Below are 24723 nucleotides of genomic sequence, written 5' to 3'. Positions count from 1 at the left end.
CAGGGCCAGGGCATGTTTGGGAAATAGAGAGGGGGAAAACAGGGCGGCCCCCCTGCGCCGCAGTGGGTGGGAAGGAAGAACTGCCTCTTGCCTCAGTTTCCCCGGCCAGAGCAGGAGGTTCCAGGTGTCTCTGGAGGGGGGACTTCAGGAAAGCAGCCAGCAACCCATGGAACAGCACAGAAGGGACAACGTAAGGGTGACTCTGCCTCGTAGGGTGAATCTGGGGTGCCAGGAGCCCACGGCTTTGGGGTCCCCACAGAACAGCAGCCCTGCAGTGAGGGAGGAAGCTGCGGGCACTCAGCACCTGCCTGGCTGTGACGAGCCACCCTCAAGGGGAAGGAGAAGCAGGAGAAGAGGATAGAGGAGGAGGAGGAGGTGACATTTATTTTTCTCATTAGGACAAATCAGGGAGGAGGGTCCCAGCCCTGGGGGCAGGACCGGGGTGCTGATGCCCCAGTGACCCTCCAACACCACAGAACTAGGAGCTCTGGGGCTGGACAGTGCCCCTGCCCCTTGGATGGGGTCATGGGGGGACCCCCAAGGCTCCTCTCGCAGAGGTTCTGTCTTTTTTGGGAGGAGCTCAGGAGGAGCTGCTTCTCTGCCGGCACAGCAGAGCGGTGTGGGGGCTTCTCTCCTCCTCTTGGTCACTCGCACAGCAGCGCTGGGGGCACAGGGGGGCTGCAGGGCAGCGACAGGACTTCCCCCAGAGGAGAGGGTACCCCTCACTGCACAGCACCCCGCCCTACTCGATGCCCCCATCGCTGGCCAAGACCCCCACCACACTTCCCTCGCCCCATCCCAGCAATAGGGGGGATGCCCAAAACAGGGGGTCTGCAGCACAGAGGGTACTGCCATAGAGACAAACTGAGAGACCCCCCCAAATCACTTCTCCCCCCTCCCCAGCCCATGCTGGGTGGGATCTGGGGGCTCACCAGCTCCTCATCCTCCCTCCTCGTGCGGCACAGCCGGTTGCAGGCGGACACGGTGTTGTAGGAGAGCTACAGGGGGACAGGAAGGGAGGGGGTCAGAGGTGGGGGTCTCTCCCCAGCTCTACCCCCCCCTCACCACAGTGGGGGCTCCCCAGGGGACTCAGGGCTGCTGGGACCCCACAGCCGGTCACCTTCCACTTCCTCCGGGCATTGAACTTGCGGAAGTTTCTCATGTTGATGGAGGAACGGCTCCGGCTCAGCGCCTGCTTCCTGCTCAGGGGCTGCGGGGGCAAGGACATGGCACCGGCACTGGCACCATGTCCCCATCCCGCTGCCAGGGTCTGGCAGGCCCTGCCTGTGCCTCTCACCTTGATCCAGGGGTGGACCAGGCACTCGGCCGCGCTCATGCGGCGCCTGCGGCACAAAGGGAGGCGTTGGGGTCGGGGGTCCCGGCCCCACACGCCCACCCGGGGATGGGGAGGTGGCCAGGATCAGGGTGAGGGTCAGGGTGAGGGTGAGGGTCAGGCTTAGGGTCAGGGTGAGAGTCAGGGTTAGGGTTAGGGTCAGGGTGAGGGTCAGGGTCAGGGTCAGGGTCAGGGTTAGGCTCAGGGTTAGGCTCAGGGTCAGGGTTAAGGTCAGGGTGAGGGTCAGGGTCAGGGTTGGGCTCAGGGTCAGGGTCAGGGTTAGGGTTAGGGTTTGTGTTAGGGTCAGGATGGTGCTGGTGGGGACAGAGAAGGGAACCAGATGGAGGTGGAGATGGTGGGGATGGAGATGTGGATGAGATGAAGGTGGAAATAGAGATGGGATGGAGATAGGGATGGGTTATGGATGGAGACGGAGATGGAGATGGGAATGCGGATGGGATGGGATGGGATGGAGATAGGGATGGGGATGGGGACAGCAATAGGATGCAAATAGAAAGAGAGATGGGGATGATGGAGGTGGGGATGGGGATGAAGATGAGGTTGGGACCAGGATGAGATGGAGATAGGGATGGGGATGATGAAGATGGGATTTGGATGTTGAAGGTGGAGGTGGGGGCAGAGATGGGAAGGAGACGGAAGGGATGGGGATGGGGCCTCACTCTGGCTCCTTCACCAGCAGCTGGCGGATGAAGTCCTTGGCCATCTCGGAGGTCTGGCTGAAGCAGCGCTCCTCAAACTCGTAGGCACCAGCCACAACGTTGGAGAGGGTCTCAGCGTCCGTCTCACCCTGGAAGGGGGACAGGCCACTGAGCCTGTGGGGACACAACAGAGCTACTGAGTGCCAGGACAGCACCGGCTCGGCCACCCCAGCACCCACAGCATCCCTGTGCCTCAGTTTCCCCCAGCCACAGAGAGCATTGCCCCACACTCACAGAATGTAGGTGATGACTCCGATGCTCCTGAAATGCAGAGGTGGGGGTCACGTGCTGCCCTCCCTGGGGCCCCCCATGTCCTGTGGCACCCAGGGGGGTCCCACCCACCCACCAGCTCAGCCTGTTGTGCCCCCCCAGGTCCTGACTCCTCACCACATGTCGGTCGCAGGGCTCAGCGGCTCATAATTGATCACTTCAGGAGCTGGGGGCAAACACAGAGCCAGGGCGGGATATCAGGGGGACAGGGGGACAGGAGCACGCCTGCAAGCCTGGGGGTCCCATCCCCAGCCCTGGCTGAGCAGCCCAGCAGGGCAGGGACCCCCAGGGATGTGCCAGCCCCATACCAATGTACTGGGGGGTCCCACAGAGGCTCTTGTAGGTGATGCCATCCTCCAGCTGCTGGGCCAGCCCAAAGTCAATGATCTTGATCCAGGGCTTGGGGACATCTTTCTCCTGCAGCATGATGTTCTCGGGCTGTGGGGACAGGGCTGAGGTGACTGAGGGGTGATGGGGGTCACAGCAGCACCTTGGGAAGCTGAGAAGAGTGGGAGCAGGGCTCTGGCACTCCTTGGATCCTCAGGGAGTGAGGATGGAGGGTCCCCATGGGCACCTTGAGGTCGAAGTGAGCGATGAGGCGAGCGTGCAGATATTCCACCCCGCACAGGATCTGCCCCAGGAACTCGATGGCCTCCTCCTCCGACAGCATCTCCTTCTCCGCAATGAAGTCAAAGAGCTCCCCACCACGGATCCTGCGCAGGGTGGGGACAGCGGAGCTCGGCCACCTCCAACACGTGGCACAAAAAGGGGGTGTCCCCCCCGCACCCCCACCCACCGGGTCCCCACTCACAGCTCCAGGACGAGCACCACCTCGGCCGTGCTGGCGAAGAGCTCGTGGAGCTGGATGATGTTGGGGTGGCGGAGCTGGCGGAGGATGGAGACTTCCCGTTCCACCTGAGCCCGCTCCGCGCCCGGGCGGCCGCCCCGGCCCCGCCGCATCTTCACAAATTTGGCGGCGTAGAAGGCGCCGGTGCTGCGCTGGCGGCAGAGCCTCACCACGCCGAAGTGGCCGCTGCAGCAAGAGCTGGGCTGGGGCACGGCTGGGCTGACCCCGGGCTGGGGGAACACCCCAGAAATCCCTGGGCAGCTCTGGGGCTCCGCTGGAGCTGGGATCCCTGCCTGTGTTCACCTGCCTGGATCCCTGTGTTCACCTGCCTGCGACCTGCTCACCTGTGGTGGGTCCTGCTCACCTGCCTGGGTGCCACTCACCAGCCCTCATCCCACTCACCTGCCCTCATCCCACTCACCTGCCCAGATCCCATTCACCTGCCTGGATCCCCCTCACCTGCCTGGGTCCCACTCACCTGCCCAGATCCCCCTCACCTGCCCAGATCCCCCTCACCTGCCCAGATTCTTCCTTACCTGCGTGGATTCCTGCTCACCTGCCCAGATCCCTGCTCACCTGCCTGGATTTCTGCCTGCTCTGTGTTCACCTGCCTGAAACTGCTCAGCAGTGGTGGGTCCTGTTCACCTGCCCAGACCCCCTCACCTGCCCAGCTCCCCCCTCACCTGCCCAGACCCCCTCACCTGCCCAGATCCCCCTCACCTGCCCAGCCTCTCCAGCAGCTCATACGTGTCCTCCACGCTGCCCAGGCTCGGGGTGGCTTCCAGGACCTGGCTCCCCTCATCCTCCCTGGGCTCAGCCACCTCCTGTGGGGCAGGACCAAGACCTGGCTCAGTCCCTGCCCAGGGCTGTGCCCCCACCTGGGAGTGCAGGGACCCCCCAGGACCCTCCAAGGGGAATTCCCAGTGCTGTGTCAGAGCTCAGGCCCTGCCCATTTCTTCCAGTTTACACCGAATTCTTCAGCAGGTGGAAACTTGGGGGCTTCCACCCCTTGAGAAGGACCTGCAGGAGCTGCTCAGGGGGCTTGGAAATGGGGCAGGAGCAGGAAGAGGGGGGGGTCACAGCAGCCTCCCTCTCCCTCAGTGTGCTAGGGGTGCAAAATGCAGAGAAAACACAACACTTGCGGTTTTTTAAAGAAATCGGATTAATAGCAGACGAAAGCACTGTGAGCTCAGCCATGAGAGCCCTGCCCAGCCACCCCCAGCCCCCTGGCAGTGCCCCCACACCCCCCAGAGCTGTGGCTCACCTGGGTGCTGCCAGAGGCACCCCTCAGCCCCCCCTCAGCCGGGCCCTGGCCGCTCTCGGCCATCCCTGCAAGACAAAAAGGGTCAGGGGGACACTGGCTCTGCAGGTCCTGGCAGGGGGGGGGCAGGGGTGGCTTCTGGGGGACCAGAAGAGCCCAGGAGAGCCGGTGCCACCGCTCTGGGATGGACCCAGGGTGATGGTGGCAGTGCCGTGGGGTAACAGAGTTAGGGAGGGAAAAAATGGATTGTGCAGAGTCAGTTTGGGAAGGGAAGTTTTGGGGAGAGGAGAGGAGAGGAGAGGAGAGGAGAGGAGAGGAGAAATGTGTGAGGGCAGATATATATATAATATATAAATATTATATATAAATGCAAATATATTACTATATATAATATATTATTATTTATATCATAAATATTATTTTTACATATATAGAAATGACAGTCAGTGATCCCCATGCCCTAAAGGACACTTGGAGGTCCCCAAGCCCTGAAGGACACTCAGTGGTCCCCAAGCCCAGTTCCCCTCCAGCCTCTCCCAGCCCAGCTGTGCCCCCTTACCCTCCCCAAGCCTTCCTCCACATCAGCAGTGTTTCTTCCTCACTCCCCAGCCTGCCAGCCCGTACAGGGACACTCCCTGTCCCCTCTGCCTGTCCCCTGCCCCCTGGCACGGCCCCTGGCACGGCAGAGCTGGCCCATCCCGGGCGGGTACGTGCCCGGGGGCGGCTGCAGCTGAAGCCAGGCCAACATCCCCGGCCATGTGACGTGTCCGTGGGGGGACAGTGTGTCTGTTTGTCCCCTGGGGGTGGACACAAGCAGCTGATTCTCCCGTGCCTTGCCAGACACACCCTGGCATTGTGCTGCTTTTGAAAGGAGGGAAACTGAGGCACGGGTGGCTAAAGGCACTGGTGGAAACCGCTGAGCTCCTGTGCAGAGCTGGAGCCACGGGGGCTGTGGGGACAGAATTTCCTGTCCCACCGTGCCTTTCCTTTTCTTCTCCTTTTCTCCTTTTCTCCTTTTCTCCTTTTCTCCTTTTCTCCTTTCCTTTCCTTTCCTTTTCTTTCCTTTCCTTTCCTTTCCTTTTCTTTCCTTTCCTTTCCTTTCCTTTTCCTTTTCCTTTTCCTTTCCCTGTCCTGTCCCACCAGGAACACCAGCCTGGCCTCAGCACAGGCTGCCCAAAAATGAGCTCCCATCTCAGCACCCAACTCCCAAAAACCCCACTGGACCCCAAAACCCCCCCAGCCAGGACAGCCCCCAACCTGCTGCGTGACGGGGAGCTGGGACCCCTCACCTCCAGCTCCAGCCTTCCTCCAGCAGCCCTGGCAGTGCCAGGATCTTCCTCACAGCTGCAGCATTCCCGGGAGCTGCGCCAGGATCCGGCCACAGCGGCTCAGGACAAGAAGATCTCTTCGCGTTCCTCCTCCCGCGGGCTCTTGAGAGCACCCCCAGCTGTGCAGAGGAGCCAAAAAAAGGCTTTTTAGGAGCGATTCCTGGTGGTTCCAGCCTCGGCTGCTTGAGGAGCAGCCGGGATGAGCCGCGGGTGGACGATGTCCCCTCTCAGCGCCTTTCCCCGTGCCGGTGAGCATCGCAAACAGGAAGCCTGGCGGACACCGCCACGGGAAACGTGGGAGGCCCTGAAGGTTTTGGGGAGGTGATAAAAACGACAGCAAGCTCCCGGACTAAAGTGGTTCCAGCATTTATTATAAAAAAGAAAGGCCTAAAGCAAGGGGGCCTGTGGGCTGAGCAGGAGCATTCCTGTCGAGGATGCTGCAGCGCTGGCACTGGGGTTTCCTTTCAGCAGTGATGTTCCAGGTGGAACTGCACAACTTCAGTGGGTCAGAAGCCCCTTTTCATCCCATTTTTTGTCCCTTTGGATTGCTTTTTGTTGGGATCCTTCATTTCCATGAAGGTTTAAGGCGCTTGATTGGCCCTTACAGTTCTGTCCAGGCTGGCTCATTTCGCTTGGGGGTGGTGCACTTTACTTAGGTGTATAACTTCTTATAACTACCCTTTTACAATATAATAACCAAACTGACAGCACATGCTTAACAATTATCAACTATTTTACAACAGTTTCTAACCTATTTTTAACAGAGGGACAGCTTTCTTTAGGTGGGGGGAGCTGGGGCTGCTGGGGGGCACCACACGGCTCACCTGTGGGAATCCTTAAAATCAGAGAAAGCTGCAAAAAGCAGGCCTCAGAAACAGCAGAACTGTGATTTGAGCTAAGCAGTTGCTATAAAAATTGTCAGTGAAAAAATTATATAAGAAGTAGGAAGTAAGGACAAATAGAACAATGGTCTGTGTATTAATGCTTGGATAGAAAACTCCCTGAGCTACAGAAAAGTATATCTAGCGAGATATTAGGAAGTTATAAACTTAATGAATAATAATTTAATAATAATAAATTTTTAAAAATTAATAATAAATAAATAAATAATAGATACAAATTAATAATTTAATAATAGAGCCTTGTGCATTGCATCTTAAGGCTTACAAACAGGGATTGTATTTGAAATAAGAAAGCATTGTTTTAACATAAGCGTGTGCTTATGGTGATTAGACAGAATTACTGTCAATATGCTTTTGCTTTGTGTGATTGGTCAAAAAACTTTTAAAGTGAGTTGTAACATTGAGTTCTTTGTCTACTACCAAAAATGTAAGCTACTGACATCTCCCCAAGATCATAACCATGTAATAAGATTAATGCTAAAAAATAAACCTGCTCAAAACACACTCCTCAACAGTCCCATCCCGTGTGTAATTTATACAAAAACCCCCAACCAACCACACACCCCCAAAGTCAACACACAGCCAGCCTGTCCCGGTGGATGGCTGAGCCAGGCCCTGCCCGAATCCTTGCCCTAATTCCCAATCCATGGATGCAGCGGGGCTGGCACTGCCCTCACCCCGTGTCCAGCTGGAGCCTGGCACCGCCCGGGGTGAGAGTGACAGAGGACACGTGCCACAGCCACGGCGTTGGCAGCTCGGCTGCTGATGCCTCCAGAACAGCCCAGAATGGCCCAACACAGCCCAGAACGGCCCAGCACGGCACAGAACGGCCCAGAACGGCCCAGAATGGCCCAGAATGGCCCAGAACGGCCCAGCACGGCACAGAACGGCCCAGCACAGCCCAGAACGGCCCAGCACAGCCCAGAACAGCCCAGAACGGCCCAGAACGGCCCAGAACGGCCCAGAACGGCACAGAACGGCACAGAACGGCACAGCACGGCCCAGCACGGCACAGCACGGCCCAGAACGGCCCAGCACAGCCCAGAACAGCCCAGAACGGCCCAGAACGGCCCAGAACGGCACAGAACGGCACAGCACGGCACAGCACGGCACAGCACGGCCCAGAACGGCCCAGAACGGCACAGAACGGCACAGAACGGCACAGCACGGCCCAGCACGGCACAGCACGGCCCAGAATGGCCCAGAATGGCCCAGCACGGCACAGAACGGCCCAGAGCAGCCCAGCACAGTCCAGAACAGCCCAGCACAGTCCAGAACGGCCCAGCATGGCCCAGCACAGCCCAGAGCGGCCCAGAGCAGCCCAGAATGGCCCAGCACAGCCCAGAGCGGCCCAGCACAGCCCAGAGCGGCCCAGAGCGGCCCAGAATGGCCCAGCACAGCCCAGAGCGGCCCAGCACAGCCCAGAGCGGCCCAGAGCAGCCCAGAATGGCCCAGCACAGCCCAGAGCGGCCCAGCACGGCCCAGAAAGGCCCAGCACGGCCCAGCTCTGGCATCCAGAGTCTGAGGAAGGGGATGGTGCTGGATTGCACCGTGCCAGGATTGAATCTGGGCTCACGGTGTGAGCCTGGGCCTGCCGAGCCTGCTGTCCCCTCCCTGCTCTGCTGTCCCCTCTGAGCTCTGCTGTCCCCTCCGAGCTCTGCTGTCCCCACCCTGCTCTGCTGTCCCCTCTGCTGTCCGCTCCCTGTTCTGCTGTCCCCTCTGCTGTCCCCCCTCAGCTCTGCTGTCCCCTCTGCTGTCCCCTCCGAGCTCTGCTGTCCCTGTCCCCAGCAGTGGCAGGTGCCAGGATGCAGACAGCAGGGACAATGACACCTTTGCAGGCTCGCATGTGCTGCTGGCCAGGCGGCCACAGTCCCCTCCTTGCCACAGCCCAGCCTGTCCCGAGGCTGCCAGCGTCACCTGGCTGTCACCCCAGGGCCACCATGCCACCTTCCTGTGACGTTTCCCCATCACATGAAGGTTCTTGCAGCTTTGGTCGCTGCTTCCTGCCTGTGGCTGCCAGAGAGGCAGAGTACGGCAGGGCAGCGGGGCTGCCTCACCCTGCCCGTCCCTGCCTGTCCCCTGCCTGTCCCTGCCTGTCCCCTGCCCTGCACACCCACCCAGGGACACCGAGCAGAGGTAGGAGCTGGGCTGGGGGCTGGAGCTGGGGGCTGGGGTTGGGTTTGCAGCGAGGCCAAGGAGTGAACTCCTGCAGGATGGGAGGTGCAGGGATGTCCCCCTGCCCAAGGCAGGACAAAGGGCAGGATAATGGGGTGAAAAGAGGGGGATTGGGGTCCCCTGCCCACACCAGCCCTTCCAGCCAGATCTTACCCTCTCCAAAGGGGGAAGTTGAGCCGGAAATGTCTCGCAGAGCAAAACTTTCAGCCTGTTTCAGGACTGATCTGACTCGTTCCCACCCCTCAGGAGTGCAGGTTTCAGAGGCACATCCTGCCCCAGGGAGCAAATCCCCCACAGGGAGCTGCCCCACAAGCCAAAATGTTGGGATGGGGGAGCAGGGCTGAGCCCACCACCCCTGCCCAGCACCCCCACCCAGCTGGGGGATGCACAGCGAGCTGGGGACAGTGGCATTGTCCCCAGCAGCCTGGCCAGGACCTGACCTGGGCAGGACCTGACCCCAATTCTCCTTCCCAGCACTCCCCGAGCTGGATTACTGCAGTTTGGATGTTTTGTTTCTCTTTGTCAACACCTTCCCCTGCCTGCAGGGGTGCAGGGCCAGGCTGGGCTCTGCCGTGGGTTAAAGGTGGAGCTGGGGGAACCTTTGCTGGGTCCCCTTGCTCTCTGACAAGGTGGCTGGATCCCCTTGCTCTCAGACAAGCCTCGACCCACTCCTCTGACTCAGCTTTGCCTCCCAGATCCAAGCAGCCCCAGCATCTTCCACCCCCTCAAGCATCTGCTGGGGATTAACGTTGTTTTGCTGGGTGTTGGCAGCTCAGGGTCAAGCTCAAGGTCCCTCAGGAGCTGCTCAGCCTCTCCCTCCCCTAGCCAGGGCTGAGCCGACACACTGAGGACTTCAGAGGGGCTGGAGGATTCACATGCTCTGTCCTCAGCTCCTCCCCACCTACATCACTGTCCCCCCTTCTCCTCTGGGCTCCCAAGGTCTCTGTCCCTCCCCATCACATGGGCTGGCGAGGATCAGGGTGCAGAGCCTGAGCTTGGGGAGCACAAGGTGAAGGTGATGGTGAGAGCAGGGCCTGTGGGGGTGTCTTGGAGCCCCCAAACTCCCCAGTGCTCTTCCCAAAGGAGCCCCCCGTGCCCTGAGCCTTTTCCTCCCCACTCCCTGGGACAGGGCACTCCATGGATGACGACCGTCCCCTCTTCATCACCTTCAAGCCCCTCGCCGAGGACAGCACAGCCAGAGCCAAGCCAGCACCCACCAGCACCCCCAGCCAGCCCCAGGGGGCAGAGCAGCCGCCAGGATGTCACAGCAGGCATGGCAGGGTAGGACATGGGGACACCAGGGTGGACACGAGCCCAGCTCACCCTCCCAGTGCTCAGGGGCCGTGTCCTCATGGGCTGCACGGGGAGCAGAACGTCCTTGGTGTGTCCTCACCTGCTGTCCCCTTCCCTCCAGGTCCCTCCAGGCTTCTGGCCACCCCCAGCAGCCCAGTCCCTGCCCGAGGGGGAGCCGTGGCCGGAGCGGGTGGCCCTGCGTGCCCGCACCAGGCTCTGGTTTGAGCAGACACAAGCGCAGAGGTTGGGGCCCGAGGGGGAGCTCCCCTCGTGGTTCCATGGCTTCATCAGCCGCAGGTGAGCGAGGGGAGGCCGGGGGGGGACAGGGCCAGTGTGTCCCCTCCCCAGGGCTCCCGAACAGGGAGCTGGATCACACGGAGGGGATGAGGCTCAGTGTCCCTTCCCGCAGGGAGGCCGAGCAGCTGCTGCAGGATCAGCCCCTGGGCTGTTTCCTGGTGCGCTTCAGCGAGAGCACCGTGGGCTTCGTGCTGTCCTACAGGTGAGGCAAACCTGCAGCCTGTGCCAGGGAGGGGCCGAGCTCAGCCCCCTCCCGGCCGCTGTGCCCGTGCCGTGCCATGCCGTGCCCATGCCGTGCCATGCCGTGCTGTGCTGTGCCATGCCATACTGTGCCATGCCGTGCTGTGCTGTGCCATGCCGTGCCATGCCATGCTATGCCATGCCATGCCATGTTGTGCCATGCTGTGCCATGCCATGCTGTGCCCATGCCATGCCATGCCGTGCTGTGCCGTGCCCATGCCTTGCCATGCTATGCCATGCCATGCTATGTGATGCCATGCTGTGCCCATGCCATGCCATGCTGTGCCGTGCCATGCTGTGCCCATGCCATGCCATGCCATGCCGTGCCCATGCCATGCTGTGCCATGCCGTGCCCGTGTCATGCCATGTCATGCTGTGCCATGCCGTGCCATCTCCCGCCAGGGGCAGGGATCGCTGCCGGCACTTTGTCCTGGACCAGCTGCCGGACGGGCGCTACGTGATCCTGGGCGAGAGCAGCGCCCACGCCGAGCTGGCCGAGCTGCTGCGGCACCACGGCACCGCCCCGGTCACACCGTACCGCGAGTTCCTCACCGTGCCCCTGCCCTGCCGGGTGAGCCCCGGCCCTGAGAGACCCTGAGAGACCCCGAGGGACCCTGAGAGACCCCAAAAATCCCTGAAAGCCCCTGAGAGCCCCCGAGAGCCCCCAAGAGCCCCTAGAAATCCCTGTCAGCCTCCAAGAGCCCCTGAGAGCCCCCAAGAACCCCCGAGAACCCCCAGGAATCCCTGAGAGCCCCTGAGAGGCCCCAAAAATCCCTGGGAGCCCCTGAGAGCCCCCAAGAACCCCTGACAGCCCCAAGAACCCTCAAGAACTCCTGAGAACCCCTGAGAGCCCCCAAGAATCCCTGGGAGCCCGAGAGCCCCCAAGAACCCCTGACAGCCCCAAGAACCCTCAAGAACTCCTGAGAACCCCTGAGAGCCCCCAAGAATCCCCGAGAGCCCCTGAAAGCCCCCGCAGCCAAGGGGGATGGCAAAAACCCCCTTCCTGCAAAATCGGAGGATTTTCCCAGGCTGGGGAATACAGCCAAGGGAAATCCAAGCATCACAAAAGCCAGGGCTGGAAGCCACCCTGGCTAGGCAGGAGCAAGGAGCCAGCACCCAGCTGGGTGTGCCCTGGCCACGCACCCATCCTGTCCTTGTGCTCCCCAGGACAAGGGAAGAGATGAGAATCTTGACTCCATGTTTCAGAAGGCTCATTTCTTATTATATTATATTATATTATATTATATTATATTATATTATATTATATTATATTAGCTATACTAAAAAAATTATATTATATTATATTATATTATATTATATTATATTATATTATATTATACTATATTATATTAGCTATACTAAAAAAAAATAGAGAAATTATACAGACAGAAAGCTAGAAAGGAATGAATAATAAAAACCCGTGATTCTCAGAGCCTTGACACAGCTGGTTGGGCATCAAGTAAAAACAACTCACATGGATCAATCAAAGATGCACCTGTTGCATTCCACAGCAGCAGATAATTATTGTTTTTCGTTTCCTCTGAGGCTTCTCAGCTTCTCAGGAGAAAAAATCCTAGCAAAGGGATTTTCATAAAATATCACAGTGACACCCATCCCGACATGTCCCTGCTCTCCCCGCAGAAAGAGGAGCCCCGAGGGCGGGCACAGCCCCCGGCTGGCGGTGCTGCTGCACATTCCCCACCGAGCCAAGCACCGGCCAAGCTCCCGGAGTTCAGCCCCGTGTCCCTGGAGTGCCCCAGAGCCGAGGGCGGCTCCGCCAGAGAGGTAACGGGGCAGGGGGATGGAGGAAATTCCCAAGCACAGGACGGGAGGCGGGGGATGCAGTGACACCCCCAGCCCTCAGCCCTGCCCTGTCCCATCTCTCCCGCAGGCTCCCGGGGTGCCACCGTCGCTCCCTGCCAAGAGCAGCTCCCGGGGCGCGGCTCGGGGGCTGCCCAGCCCCTCCGGCAGCGCGGCAGCCCCCGAGGTCCCCTATGCCCAGGTGCACAAAGAATCCGCCCGCCCCGAGCCCCCCGAGGCCAAGTACCAGCAGCTCATGTGTTTCCACATCTACCCCGAGCTCCGCGAGGAGACGGACCCCAGCCCCTCAAGACACTGCGAGCCCCAGGAGCCCACCCCCGGGGGACACATCCCCGGGGGACCCCCCAGCCCCGAGGGACCCATCCCCGCGGAGCCCATCCCCTTCTATGCCATGGCCCGCGGTTGGAGCTCCCGTGCCAGCCCCGAGGAGAACGTCTACTCCGAGGTGGCACTGGCCCGGCAGGATGTGCCTGCCCGGCTCCCCACAGCCCCCCAAAATGCCTTCTCCACGCTGCCCCCCAAAGGCCGGCCCCACCGCCGGCTCCTGCGCAGCGTTTCCAGCCAGGACTGCAGGAGGAGGCAGCTCTCGGCGGCTCCCAGCACGGACAGGAAGGACAGAGGAGCTCCCAGCTCAGGCACACAGGTGGGTGGGTCCCCAAGGCAGGTCGTGGCTCTAGAGCTCAGCCCCAACACGAGTGAAGGCTCCTGGAGGCTGAGGGATGGGGGTTTGCTCCACACCAGGAGCACAAGGAAGTTGGAATGGTTTGGGGTAGAAAGAAGCCAATCCTATTCCACCCCCTGCCAGGGGCAGGGACACGTTCCATGATGCTCCAAGCCCTGTCCAACCTGGCCTGGAACACTTCCAGGGAAGGGGCAACTACAGCTTCTCTGTGCCAGGCCCTCGTCACCCTCACAGGGAAGAATTCCTTCCCAATATCCCAGCTATCCCTCTGGCAGTGGGAAGAATTCCTTCCCAATATCCCATCTATCTCTGGCAGTGGGAAGCCATTCCCCCTTTTCCTGTCACTCCAGGTCCTTACAAAATCTGGGTCCCTGTCCCAAAGCCAAGGGCTGGGAGGGTGCAAGACCACCCTTGTGCTGTTTCCTGGCTCTCAAATCCACCCTGTCCCCGGGAATTCCCAGGTTGTTCTGAAGCCTGAGCTGGAGCTGGATGACCCCGTGTACAGCAGGAGCACACCCAGGGAGCAGCAGCCCACGGCTGAGAATGTGTACGAGCAGCTGCCTGGGGACTGCCCCTGAGCCTCCCAGGCAGGAGGGACCTCAGCCCCCAGCTCACTGCAGGAAGCCCCTGGCCCTGGGAGGAGAGCTCCAAGGCTGCTGTTGGACCCAGCTGGTGATGCCAATCTGCTCCATGGGGAGCTCTTCCAGCTTCCCAGCCCTGTTGGACAACACAGGGGGGAGCCTCACCTCACCCATGAACACATTCCAAGAGACTTCTGTTAATAAAATGAGGGAGAAAAGCTGTTACAGGAAAACCAGGGATGAGTTTGGCACAGTTGGTGCATGCAGATGGATATTAAAATGGCCAGAAACTGGAGTGATGCTACACTGAACCTCCCCAGCCTGCAGCCAACACTCCAAGCCCTGCCTGCTTCCTCAGCCACAAAATTTTGGAGGACACCACTGTCCCAGGGCTGTCCCGTGGGGCACAAACCCTGGTGAGCCACAGTGGAGCTGGGCAGTGTCAGTGGTGCTCCCAGCCCAACAGGAGCAGGGAGCCAGGATGGCCAAAGCCCTGGCTTGGAGGGAAAAGGAGGGTTGGAGAACTGTAGCTGTTTTTATCTCTGGGAAAATTCACTTCTGACCTTTCACAAACATGAATTTTGTTGCTCTTAGAGGGCTGAAAGTGGAACACAAGCCCTTGGAACTTCCCTTGGTGCTAAAGCCAAGGCATTACCCCAATGAGAAATGGAAAGGGGAACCTGGGAGTTCCACCCCCACACTGCAAACTCCCCAGCCAAGAGGGTACCTGGATGAGGATCTGACCCCTTGGGATGGAAACAGGGCTGGGTGGGTTCATTTAGAAGTATATTCCTTCAGCAAATCTCTTCTGGGAGGATTTCACTGTACATACAAGATATGAATAAATTACTCAACAGTAACTTTATTCTGATCATTCAAATACTCAAAACAGGCTCTGCAAAGTACTAAACATACAGGGAGCTAAACTAAAAATGAGATTAGTTTAAAATGTTTTAAGAAAAGACTTCAGTCATGGGGGTTTGCCTGTTTTTAAGAGGTAACATGGGAGAAAAACCACCTCTTGGGAGTTCTTCTTACCAGAATAACAAATATTGGCCATTTGAGCCAAATAAAATCCAGATTGGTGGGAATATAAGTTAAATAACCAGGCCAGCTCTCTGCTCCCTTCAGCATCACATGCTTTGGTGAACAACAAAGTGATGCCATAGATTTGGATCCATGGATTGGGCCAGCAGAGCTGCACAGGATTTGCAGTCACATCACCTTGACAGAATTCCTTAAATAAAAAAAAAAAGGTTTGATTTGAAGAAATTAGGGCTGGGCAGTCTCCTCTTCCCAGCCAGGAGGGTAAAGTCAACACTTAATTGAAACAGAATTGATATAAACAAGCTGGAAAAAAAAATTACAGTTGGCAGCTCTCCTCTGTGTCTGCCCAGAGGAAACTGCAGAGCTCAGTCCCAGCCAGCCACACGTGGGACTCTGGGATACTCACTTGGATGAGTCTGAGAACAGCCTGGGGCAGGACAGGAGCCTTGGGTCGGGGGAGAAGGAAAGAGGAGGAAAAAGGAAGGACAATATACATGCACACATGGCTCAGGGTAACCCAAAGCCCTGAGTGTGCCAGGCAGGAGAAGCTCCCCTCCACGTGTGGTGCTTCCCCTGGCACAGGCTCTGACCTGCACGGGAGTGTCCCCTCTGCACGGCTCAGCCTCTGGAGCCCAGAGCAAAAACACACAATTAAAAATCAGGATATCAAAATTATTCAAAATTATTGACATGAGAGGAATGCTGGAGCAGTCCAGACACGAGGAAACAGCTGTGAGGACATCTTAAAGGTAAGGACCAAAATAAAAATTCCAAAGCCAGGCTTGCTCTTGGAACTCACCGTGTTTTAGAAAGGAAAATGACACTCTCAATGCACAGCAAGTCCAAGAGAGGAGCAAAGTGGGAACTGGGAGTTTATTGAGCCTCTGCTGAAGGGTCAGGAGGCACAGCCTGTTCCCTCAGGACAGGAGCTGCAGCCTCACACCCAGCACGTTCCCCGCGGTGCCTCGGGACCGTCCTTGGCTGACGGGAACCTCCCACGTTATCGTTTACAAGGAGGGAGGGGAAGGATTACAGGTGGAGTTTCAGGACCTGCTTGCAATGACCCTTCTTCCTGCCAGGCCAGGGAGTGCAGTGTCCTCCCAGCCCCATCCTGGGGCCTGGCTGATCTCCAGGAGGCCAGCAGACACCGGACACAGCAGGTCACCCGGGACGCCAGCCAAAGAGCAGGACAGATGTGTCAGAATCCGTACTTGGCTTGAGTCTGCCTTCTGCTCAGCTTGTTTTCAGACCATGTATTTTTCAGTTCCAGCTCCCTCTCCTTGGCCTGCAGAGATGGAGAGGATGCTGTTACTCTCTGTGTTTCAGTGACTCAGCAGCATTCCTGCCTCCTCTGGCCCCGCTCATGTGGATTAGGGAGCCCTTCAGCCAGAAGCCTCGTTACAGGGGTTTGCACAATCATCCTGACAGAGGCCTGCATTAATTGGGATGCACAGGCATTTCATTCATGCTGAAAAGCAGCTTCTCGTGGGGACAGGGGTTTGCACAATCATCCTGACAGAGGCCTGGATTAATTGAGATGCACAGGCATTTCATTCATGCTGAAAAGCAGCTTCTCGTGGGGACGGGCTCAGCAGCCAACCCCGGGCAGAATCCAGGACAGGATCCCAGGCCCTCAGAACATGCAGGAAGGGCAAAGCAAAGCTGAAAGCTCAGGACTGGGACTCCCTCAGGGCCAGGAGTCACCTCTGGCCCCACTGGCTCTCACCAGGGCTCAGGGGCTTCCCCTGGTCCCCAGCTCCAGCACCCCAGCCTTGTGTTGCCCTGCAGTTCTGCCTGGCTCAGCTCACACACCACAGAGAGACCACTCACCTGATGGATCAGGTATGTGATCTGGTGTTTTCTCCTCTGCTGTCCTGTGGGCTGATCTCCTTTTTTCTGGAAAGCAGAAAGAGATGAAGTGTTCAGCCTGCAGTGGTGCTTCCCTGGACAGCAAACCAAGACAAGGGCCTGCACACAGCCACCCCAAGCAGCATTTGTTCCCTATTAAACTGCAGATTCCTTTGGCTGAAGCACTTCCTGGCTGGCCCTCCCCAGCCACATGTGTGTTCTGAGGAACTCTACTGATCTCTCCCATGTCATTATTTACCCTCCCTGGTGACTGCCCAGCACCCAACACAGATCCAGATGGGTACTGAGAGAGGAGAGGCTCCAGCCACAGCCCTCAGCCTCCACCCACCTTGCTGAATGACTTCATGGTCTTCTCCTCTGTCAGGGATTTGGTCAGCCACTGCTGGGCCCCGCTCAGCTGGTCGTCACCTTTGATGTCCACAAAGTTGATCTCTTCCCTGCCACGATTCCTCTTGCCCTGCAGACGTTTGAACTGAAGGAAGAACAGAAGAGTTGCAATTACACCCAGCACTGACCTGACACAAGGCACAGCAAACAGTTTTCCAGCTGGGGTTTTGATCGTTTGGAGAATTTCAGCGTGCTGTACATGAGAGTATCTAAAACTACTTAGCATGAAGGTTATAATTTCATTTTCTTGTGTATAAAATAGCATTTACTGCTGCTTGCAGGCAGTGCTCATCCCCTGTGCTGGCACTGCTGAGACACCTTCAATCCTAGGGTCACTTTGGGGCCCCTCATGACAAGAAAGAGATTGAGGAGCTGGAGCATGTCCAGAGAAGCAAACAAAGCTGGGGAAGGGGCTGGAGCACCAGGGAAGGCTGAGGGGGCTCAGCCTGGAGAAAAGGAAGTTCAGGAGGACCTTCTGGCTCTGCACAACTCCCTGCCAGGAGGGGACAGCCAGTGAGCTCTGCTCCCAGGGAACAGGGACAGGACAAGAGAAAATGGCTTCAAGTTGTGTCAGGGGAAGATGAGGTTGGATATAGGGAAAATTCCTACACCCAGAGGGTTGTCCAGCCCTGGCAGAGGCTGCAGTGGTGAAGTCCCCACCCCCAGAAGGATTTAAAAGCCACATGGATGTGGCACTTGGGGACATGGTTTAGTGGTGGCCTTGGCAGTGCAGGCTGATGGTCTTGGAGGCCTTTTCCAAGCTCAACAATTGATTCTATTCTGTGAATAGCCACTCACTTATCAGGCCTGCAGACCCAGCTGGAGCAGGAGCCCACAGCACAGCACGAGGCCCCACAGAAGAACCACCCAGCCCAAACCCCTGGAAACCCAGGCTGTGCTGGGGGGTAGGAGTGTGGCTGCCAAGAGGCTCCTGTGTTCTGGCAGAGCTCAAAGCCAAATTCCACAGGGGGACAGACAATCAAGTGCCAACCGCTTCGTCGTCGATGAAGGAGGAGTCGGTGCTGGTCTCCTGGGGCGAGGCCTGGGCTGGTTCCACCTCGGGGTAGTACCCACTGCTGTAGTAATCCTGGCAAGGAAAAGGAAACCAGTTTGGCATGAGAGCAATCCTGCAGTGGCACCGAGACACAGAGTGCCCTGTGGGCTGATTCCATCAGAGGGACAAACCAACAAACGCTCTGAGGGGCTTCTCACAAGGGTCTGGAGTGATAGGACAGGGGAATGGCTTCCCACTGACCAAGAGCAGGGTTAGATGGGATATTGGGAAGGAATTGCTCCCTGTGAGGGGGGTGAGGCCCTGGCACAGGCGCCCAGAGAAGCTGTGGCTGCCTCATCCCTTGACGTGGTCAATGCCAGGTTGGACAGTGCTTGGAACAACTTCTGTCCAGCAAAGAACATCTGCAGCTGTCAAGCTGTAGGAATCCTCTTGTGCCCAGTGCTGTGGTTCCTTGTGCTAGATAGCTTGGGGTGCATTCCCTGCCCCATGTCCCAGGTATCTCACACAGGCTGCATTCCCTGCCCTGTGTCCCAGGTATCTAATAAAGGCTGGATTCCCTTCTCTGTGTCCCAGGCACCTCACAAAGGCTGGATTCCATGCCCAGGTATCTCACACAGGCTGGATTACCTGCCCCATACCCCAGATATCTCACACAGGCTGCATTCCCTGTGTGAGGGAATGCCCAGGCACCTCACACAGGCTGCACTCCCAGCAGCAGCCAGTCACCAACTCGAGCCACTCACTCAAGCACCTGCTCAGAACCCCTCCCTACCCCTGGCCAGCAAACCCACCTGGTAGTAGCCCCTGTCCCACATCCCATGTATCTCACACAGGCTGGATTTCCTGCCCTGTGTCCCAGGCACCTCACACAGGCTGCACTCCCAGCAGCAGCCAGTCACCAACTCCAGCCACTCACTCAAGCACCTGCTCAGAGCCCCTCCCTACCCCTGGCCAGCAAACCCACCTGGTAGTAGCCCCCAGGCTCGCCGTAGGCGGGGGGGAACTGCCCATAGGGCTGGCTGCTGTAGTCCTCCCCAGCTTTGGGTGCCCAGCTGTGCTGAACTCCACTGGAGCCCACGCCTGTCTTGAACTCCAGAGGGGCGTTAGCGGCCGCGTCCTGGAACTGCGGCTCCGGCTCCGTCCCGGGAGGAGGGTCCTCCGACCCCGCCGTGCCCGGGTACAGGTAGGGCTCGGTGCCCACGGCGCTGGGCTCGCTCCTGTCGGACAAGGAGAAGTAGTTCTCTGGCTGCACCTCCTCGTCGCTGTCCTCCTCCTCCTGGGTGATCTGCTTGGTTACCTGCAGCGCCGCGCTCTTGGCCGCGGCTTTGATGGCCGACGGGGACGGAGTTGTGGGCACGGCCGGCTTGGGAACGGGTTTGGATTTGGAGGAAGAGCTCGGGGTCTTGGCAGGCTTGGAGTCAGAGGAGTTTTCTCCTGCTTTCCTCGAGAAGGAGTAGGGCAGGAGTAAGCGATTGGTCTCTTTCACTGTCATGTTTTTGGGCTCAGGAAGCAAAGCGGACAAGCCGGAGCCTTCGCTGCGTCCCTGGTGATTTCCACGCAGGACAAATGGATCACAGAAAGAAAAGAGGGAGATTATTCACTTTTCATGACTTCCTCACAATTATCCCCCCAGTTCTAACACTTCTGGTGATTTCCACGCAGGACAAATGGATCACAGAAAGAAAAGAGGGAGATTATTCACTTTTCATGACTTCCTCACAATTATCCCCCCAGTTCTAACACTTCTGGTGATTTCCACGCAGGACAAATGGATCACAGAAAGAAAAGAGGGAGATTATTCACTTTTCATGACTTCCTCACAATTATCCCCCCAGTTCTAACACTTCTGGTGATTTCCACGCAGGACAAATGGATCACAGAAAGAAAAGAGGGAGATTATTCACTTTTCATGACTTCCTCACAATTATCCCCCCAGTTCTAACACTTCTGGTGATTTCCACGCAGGACAAATGGATCACAGAAAGAAAAGAGGGAGATTATTCACTTTTCATGACTTCCTCACAATTATCCCCCCAGTTCTAACACTTCTGGTGATTTCCACGCAGGACAAATGGATCACAGAAAGAAAAGAGGGAGATTATTCACTTTTCATGACTTCCTCACAATTATCCCCCCAGTTCTAACACTTCTGGTGATTTCCACGCAGGACAAATGGATCACAGAAAGAAAAGAGGGAGATTATTCACTTTTCATGACTTCCTGCCAATTATCCCCCCAGTTCTAACACTTCTGGTGATGTCCACACAGGACAAATGGATCACAAAAGAAAAGAGGGAGATTATTCACTTTTCATGACTTCCTCCCAATTATCCCCCCAGTTCTAACACTTCCCCTGGGTTTCTCACCACTTGGCCACTCTGCACTGCATAAAAAGCCAGGGGGTTTTGAAGGGATATGTGAATGTTGCAAGGATCTGCCCAATTCCCAAATTAATGCCTCTTTCACCAAGACTTAAATTGGTGAAATTGCCCAAAAGAAAGGACTTGAAAACCCACAGGACTTCAGGAACATCCCTAAAGCCACAAGGTGATCAGAGTGGACAAATGGATCCCAGAAAGAAAAGAGGGAGATTATTCACTTTTCATGACTTCCTGACAATTATCCCCCCAGTTCTAACACTTTCCCTGGGTTTCTCACCACTTGGCCACTCTGCACTGCATAAAAACCCAAGAGGATTTTGAAGGAAGGTGTGGTACTTGCAAATATCTGCCCAATTCCCAAATTAATGCCTCCTTAGCCAAGATTTAAATCGGTGAAAGTGCCCTAAAGCAAGTGTGGGAATTCTTAAAATCAGAAAGATTTAGGAAAGATGTAAAAGGTAGGGCACTATTTTTATGTTTTATTCCTGGGGGCAAAAAATTTATTTATTTCAATGTTTTATTAGTGGGGGACAATAAAAAGGATTTGAAAACCCATGGGATTTTAGGAATATCCCTAAAGCCACCAGGTGATCAGAGTGGATGATTTACACAAGTGAAAGCCCAGGAGTCAAACACTTTTCCCCATGAAAATTGTTTAACCAAGTGCCCTTGTTATTTACCTGAAGAGTATTTCTTTTCTTTGCTGGTTCATCTTCCTCTGAATCTGACTGAGAGAGAAAACCAGAGCTCAGCACAACTTGAGACACCAAACTAAAAAAAATTATGTTAATAAATCCCAGGAAAATAAACCCAAAGGGAGGGAAGAACTGCAGGAGCACAGCAACAGGTCAGGGACAGACAACAACAGAGTTACTGGAGGGGAAGCACAAATCACACAAAGGATGTAAAGTTCACTGCAGGGATACAGAGAATTGTTCCCAATAATGCTGAAATTGCTAAATACCTGGTTAAAACTTGTTTACTTGTTAATTGTTAAAACTTGTTAATAAGATATATTTACAATTTCATGGCTCCTCAGAGAACTTGAAGAGGCAACAGGGATTGAGGGCTTGTGCCAGTTTGCCTCCAAATCATAAACCAGGGAAAGACAAGGAAAGTGCATAAATAAAGAGAGCTGGGAGTGACTGTAAAGCCATGTGTTGGTTCGGGAGAGAGGAGACACTGCAGCTGCCCTGGAGCATCTCCAGGGGATGAACTGCAGCCATGGCAGGGATTTTAAGGAGAAACAGGGAACAACTGAGGACATCAGCCACAGGCCAAGGGACCTCCAGGAATCCCAGGTGGGAACTGCTCCCACCAGCTCCAGTTCAAGGTACTTTTTGTCCCTTCCAAATTAATTTGCTCAACATTGAGAACCTGCAGATTGTGTGGTCAGAGGCCACAGAGCAGAACACAGAGAAGGGTGAGGCAGGAACAGATCCCTGTTCATTCCAGCTCTCTGGAATCCCAGCACTGCTGCAAGGAGGTGAACAAAAATCACCTGTGAGGGACTGGGATATCCCTCATCCCTCTGTCCCAAAGGCTGAACCTCCAGAGCTCTGGGGCTGCAATTGCCACACTGGGAAGGTTATTGGGAGCAGGAAGGGATGGGGGACCTGTGTCTTCTCCCCCTCTGTAGGAAGTGTACCCTGTTGATGGAGTGACCAGGTTATCCTTTGTGTCTTAAAAAGGAAAAAAGCCCAGAAGTTTCTCTCCTCAATTGGGTAAAAAGGGGGTGAATTCACCTCAAATTTAAGGCTTGCCAACTGGACAGAAGCCAAAAAGTCCTGCCTAAGCAGTTTACTAGAAAAAGAAGGGAACAAAGGAACTAATCACTTTTGTGAGGTGTTTTAGCAGGAGCAAGAACCTCTTGCTCCTGGCTTGGCTTTTCTCTGTAAAGAGTTTTGGCTTTTGCCTTTTCCAACACCACCACAGAAGCCATCCTGCTGGTTTCATGCCTTCTAAGGTAGCTGAGCTATTTTGGCTGTGATATAAATCTCCAGGAGCTTTTAAGACCTGGCTCGAGGAGACCCATATATCACCCCCCCAGACACAGCACTGACTTCATCTGGGCTCCCCCAAAGTGCTGCCAGGCCACTACAAATGGACATTGTTTATAAATCCATCTGTCCCCATGGAAATGACCCCAAGCTTCCAGTTCAGCTCTTCCCACAGCCACAGGCACCCCTGTCACACCAAAACCAGTGACACGACCATCACCTCCACATGGCAACAGCCCAGGCTGGGGCAACCTGGTCTAGTGGAAGGTGTCCCTGCCTGTGGGCACTGTGGAACAGGATGGGTTTGAAGGGTCTCTTTCAACCCAAATCACTCCAGGACTCCAGGTGCTGGTTTAAATATTAGGAAAAATTTATTCTGTGAAGGTGGGGATGCCCTGGCACAGGGTGCACAGAGAAGCTGTGGATGCCCCTGGGTCCCTGGAGTGTTCCAGGCCAGGCTGGACAGGGCTTGGAGTAACCTGGGATAGTGGAAAGTGACCCTGCCCGTGGCTCTTGAGTGGAGCAAGATGGGCATGAAGGTCCTTTCCAACCCAAACCACTCCATGATTCTCTGACAGTGCTGTTCCAGGGGAAATGAGCAGTGGGGAGAGGATGAAACCTCATCAGCAGGCATCCCGACTAAAAACCAGACAGAAAGGGACCTGTCTTTCCCTGCTCTCGCTGTCTGGGTTTACAAGCCCTGCAAGGCACAGCAATTACAAAAAAACCCCTCACAAATTAGAGGGAAATCGTCACCTAAAAGTTTGAAAGACGCCTGAAGCCTTTAGACAAATAAGCAATAAACTGACTGAAAAATCCATCACCTGCACAGGAAACAAAAGATGGTTTTGGGCTACAACGCCCTGCAGCTCCACATCATCAACTCGTTAACTCCAGGAATAAGAAGGGTGCAGATAATCTGGGTTTGGCTGCATTATGATTATAAATAAGGTTTCTATATCAGTTTAATTCTGCAAAGCGCTTTAGCATTAGGGCAGGCAGCCAGGACAAATCTCCCCGTGCATGACACAACAATAGCTCCCGGTACCTCGGCAGGGGAGAGACCCGCGGGGGGAAGGAAGTTTCACCCCCGAGAAGGGAAGGGCTCGAGCAGGGCGTTTGTTCCATACTCACATCCCCCTTGTGCAGCTCGGGCGCCGCGATCCGCACCGGCTCCGTCCTCTTCTTTGGCTTGGGGAGGCCCAAACCCGCCCCGGGGGAGGCAGCGGGGGGCGGGCTGAGGGGGGAGGCGGCGGTGGCCGCGTTCCTGGGGGGCGGCAGCAGGAGCCCCCTCGGCCGGGGGGACTCTGTGGCCCCGTCCCCGCTGGCAGCCGGCTCCGAGGGGCTCTCGGTCCCGGCCTGGCCCGGCGCGGCGCCGCCGAAGCCGCTCAGGGTGGGCGGGGGGCCCATGAGGAACGCCGGGGGCACCGCGGGGGCTCTGGGCGGGGGCAGCGCGGCGAAAAGCCCCCGGGATGAGGGCTGCTCGGCTGCGGCTGGGGGAGAGTCGGCGGCTTCCTCCTCTTCGCCCGCAGGCTCTTCGGCATCGCTGTCCTCCTCGCTGCTGGCGTAGGCCACGAGGGACATGGCCCCGGGGAGGGCGGCCCTTGGCGGGCAGCAGCCGCTACGCGAGGCCGGGGATCCACCCTCCGCGCTAGGCCGCACCGCCGCCGCGCCTTCAGCGCCCGCAGCGGGGGAAGAAAGGGCGGGCGGGGGCGAGGCTACGCCGCCATGGCGGCCCCTCCCCGTGCGGCGGCGGGGCCGCGGAGCGAGGCAAGGCGACGGCGGCGGCTCCGCGCTCCCGGTAATGGCTGCCGGCAGCGCCCCGCTGCCCGCCCTGCAGCCGCGCAGGACTACAACTCCCGGCGTGCTCTGCGAGCATCGCCGTGCCCGCCTCCCTGTGTGCCCCGCCGCGAGGCACCACGGGAAATGTAGTCTGCGGTGCCACGCGGCGGGACCCCCGGGGAGGGAGCGGGACAAGGCCCGGGCACAGCGGGGATGCGGGAAGGCCGCTGGGGACGGGTGAGGGGATGAGGATGGAGATGAGGGAGGCAGAAGGACCCAACCCAACCCCTCCAGAGCGCTCGATTCATTGCCAAACACAGCCCCGAGCTGCGACCGCCGCTCCCGGCGTGTTCCCGGTGCAGTGACACCGAGCGGGGCCTGCGGGCTCTGCCTGCCTTCCATCCTCTCCTCCTGGCATGGTTTGGGGTAGGATCGGAGCTGCCAGCCCCAGCAGGAGCTGCCGGGCCGGAACGCGGGAGGCCTGGCAGAGAGC

The 24723-nt window shown here is 57.2% G+C and overlaps 3 protein-coding genes across 4 annotated transcripts; 1 reads left to right on the top strand and 2 right to left on the bottom strand.

Annotated features, from left to right (window-relative positions):
- Positions 1-381: 381 nt before the first annotated feature.
- Positions 382-15308, bottom strand: LOC121352148 (death-associated protein kinase 2-like). Its single transcript, XM_041464844.1, has 14 exons — positions 14477-15308; positions 5720-5877; positions 4434-4498; positions 3890-3993; positions 3134-3355; positions 2897-3035; positions 2631-2760; positions 2440-2488; positions 2287-2313; positions 2014-2166; positions 1298-1343; positions 1121-1210; positions 933-998; positions 382-661 (listed from the first exon to the last, which is right to left on the bottom strand). The coding sequence occupies exons 3-14, from the start codon at positions 4494-4496 to the stop codon at positions 581-583; spliced, it is 1170 nt and encodes a 389-aa protein (XP_041320778.1). The 5' UTR covers positions 4497-4498; positions 5720-5877; positions 14477-15308; the 3' UTR covers positions 382-580.
- Positions 9568-14531, top strand: SH2D2A (SH2 domain containing 2A). Of its 2 annotated transcripts, XM_041464843.1 has the most exons (7): positions 9568-10116; positions 10250-10425; positions 10538-10627; positions 11068-11236; positions 12307-12450; positions 12557-13129; positions 13630-14531. In XM_041464843.1, the coding sequence occupies exons 1-7, from the start codon at positions 9973-9975 to the stop codon at positions 13744-13746; spliced, it is 1413 nt and encodes a 470-aa protein (XP_041320777.1). In that variant the 5' UTR covers positions 9568-9972; the 3' UTR covers positions 13747-14531. The 2 variants fall into 2 exon arrangements, with proteins under 2 accessions (XP_041320777.1, XP_041320776.1); XM_041464842.1 differs by lacking the exon at positions 13630-14531 and having other exon boundaries at positions 12557-13350.
- A 347-nt stretch (positions 15309-15655) lies between the features above and the next one.
- On the bottom strand, positions 15656-24331 carry PRCC (proline rich mitotic checkpoint control factor). Its single transcript, XM_041464833.1, has 7 exons — positions 23583-24331; positions 21129-21176; positions 19032-19610; positions 18044-18139; positions 16994-17137; positions 16627-16692; positions 15656-16081 (listed from the first exon to the last, which is right to left on the bottom strand). The coding sequence occupies exons 1-7, from the start codon at positions 24030-24032 to the stop codon at positions 15995-15997; spliced, it is 1470 nt and encodes a 489-aa protein (XP_041320767.1). The 5' UTR covers positions 24033-24331; the 3' UTR covers positions 15656-15994.
- Positions 24332-24723: the final 392 nt, after the last annotated feature.

Source organism: Pyrgilauda ruficollis, unplaced genomic scaffold (genome assembly GCF_017590135.1).
Source record: "Pyrgilauda ruficollis isolate IOZ18807 unplaced genomic scaffold, ASM1759013v1 scaffold185, whole genome shotgun sequence".
In the NCBI taxonomy this organism is placed as follows: Eukaryota; Metazoa; Chordata; class Aves; order Passeriformes; family Passeridae; genus Pyrgilauda; species Pyrgilauda ruficollis.
The sequence above is the reverse complement of the archived record's forward strand: the minus strand, read 5'-3'. Positions and strand labels throughout refer to the sequence as shown.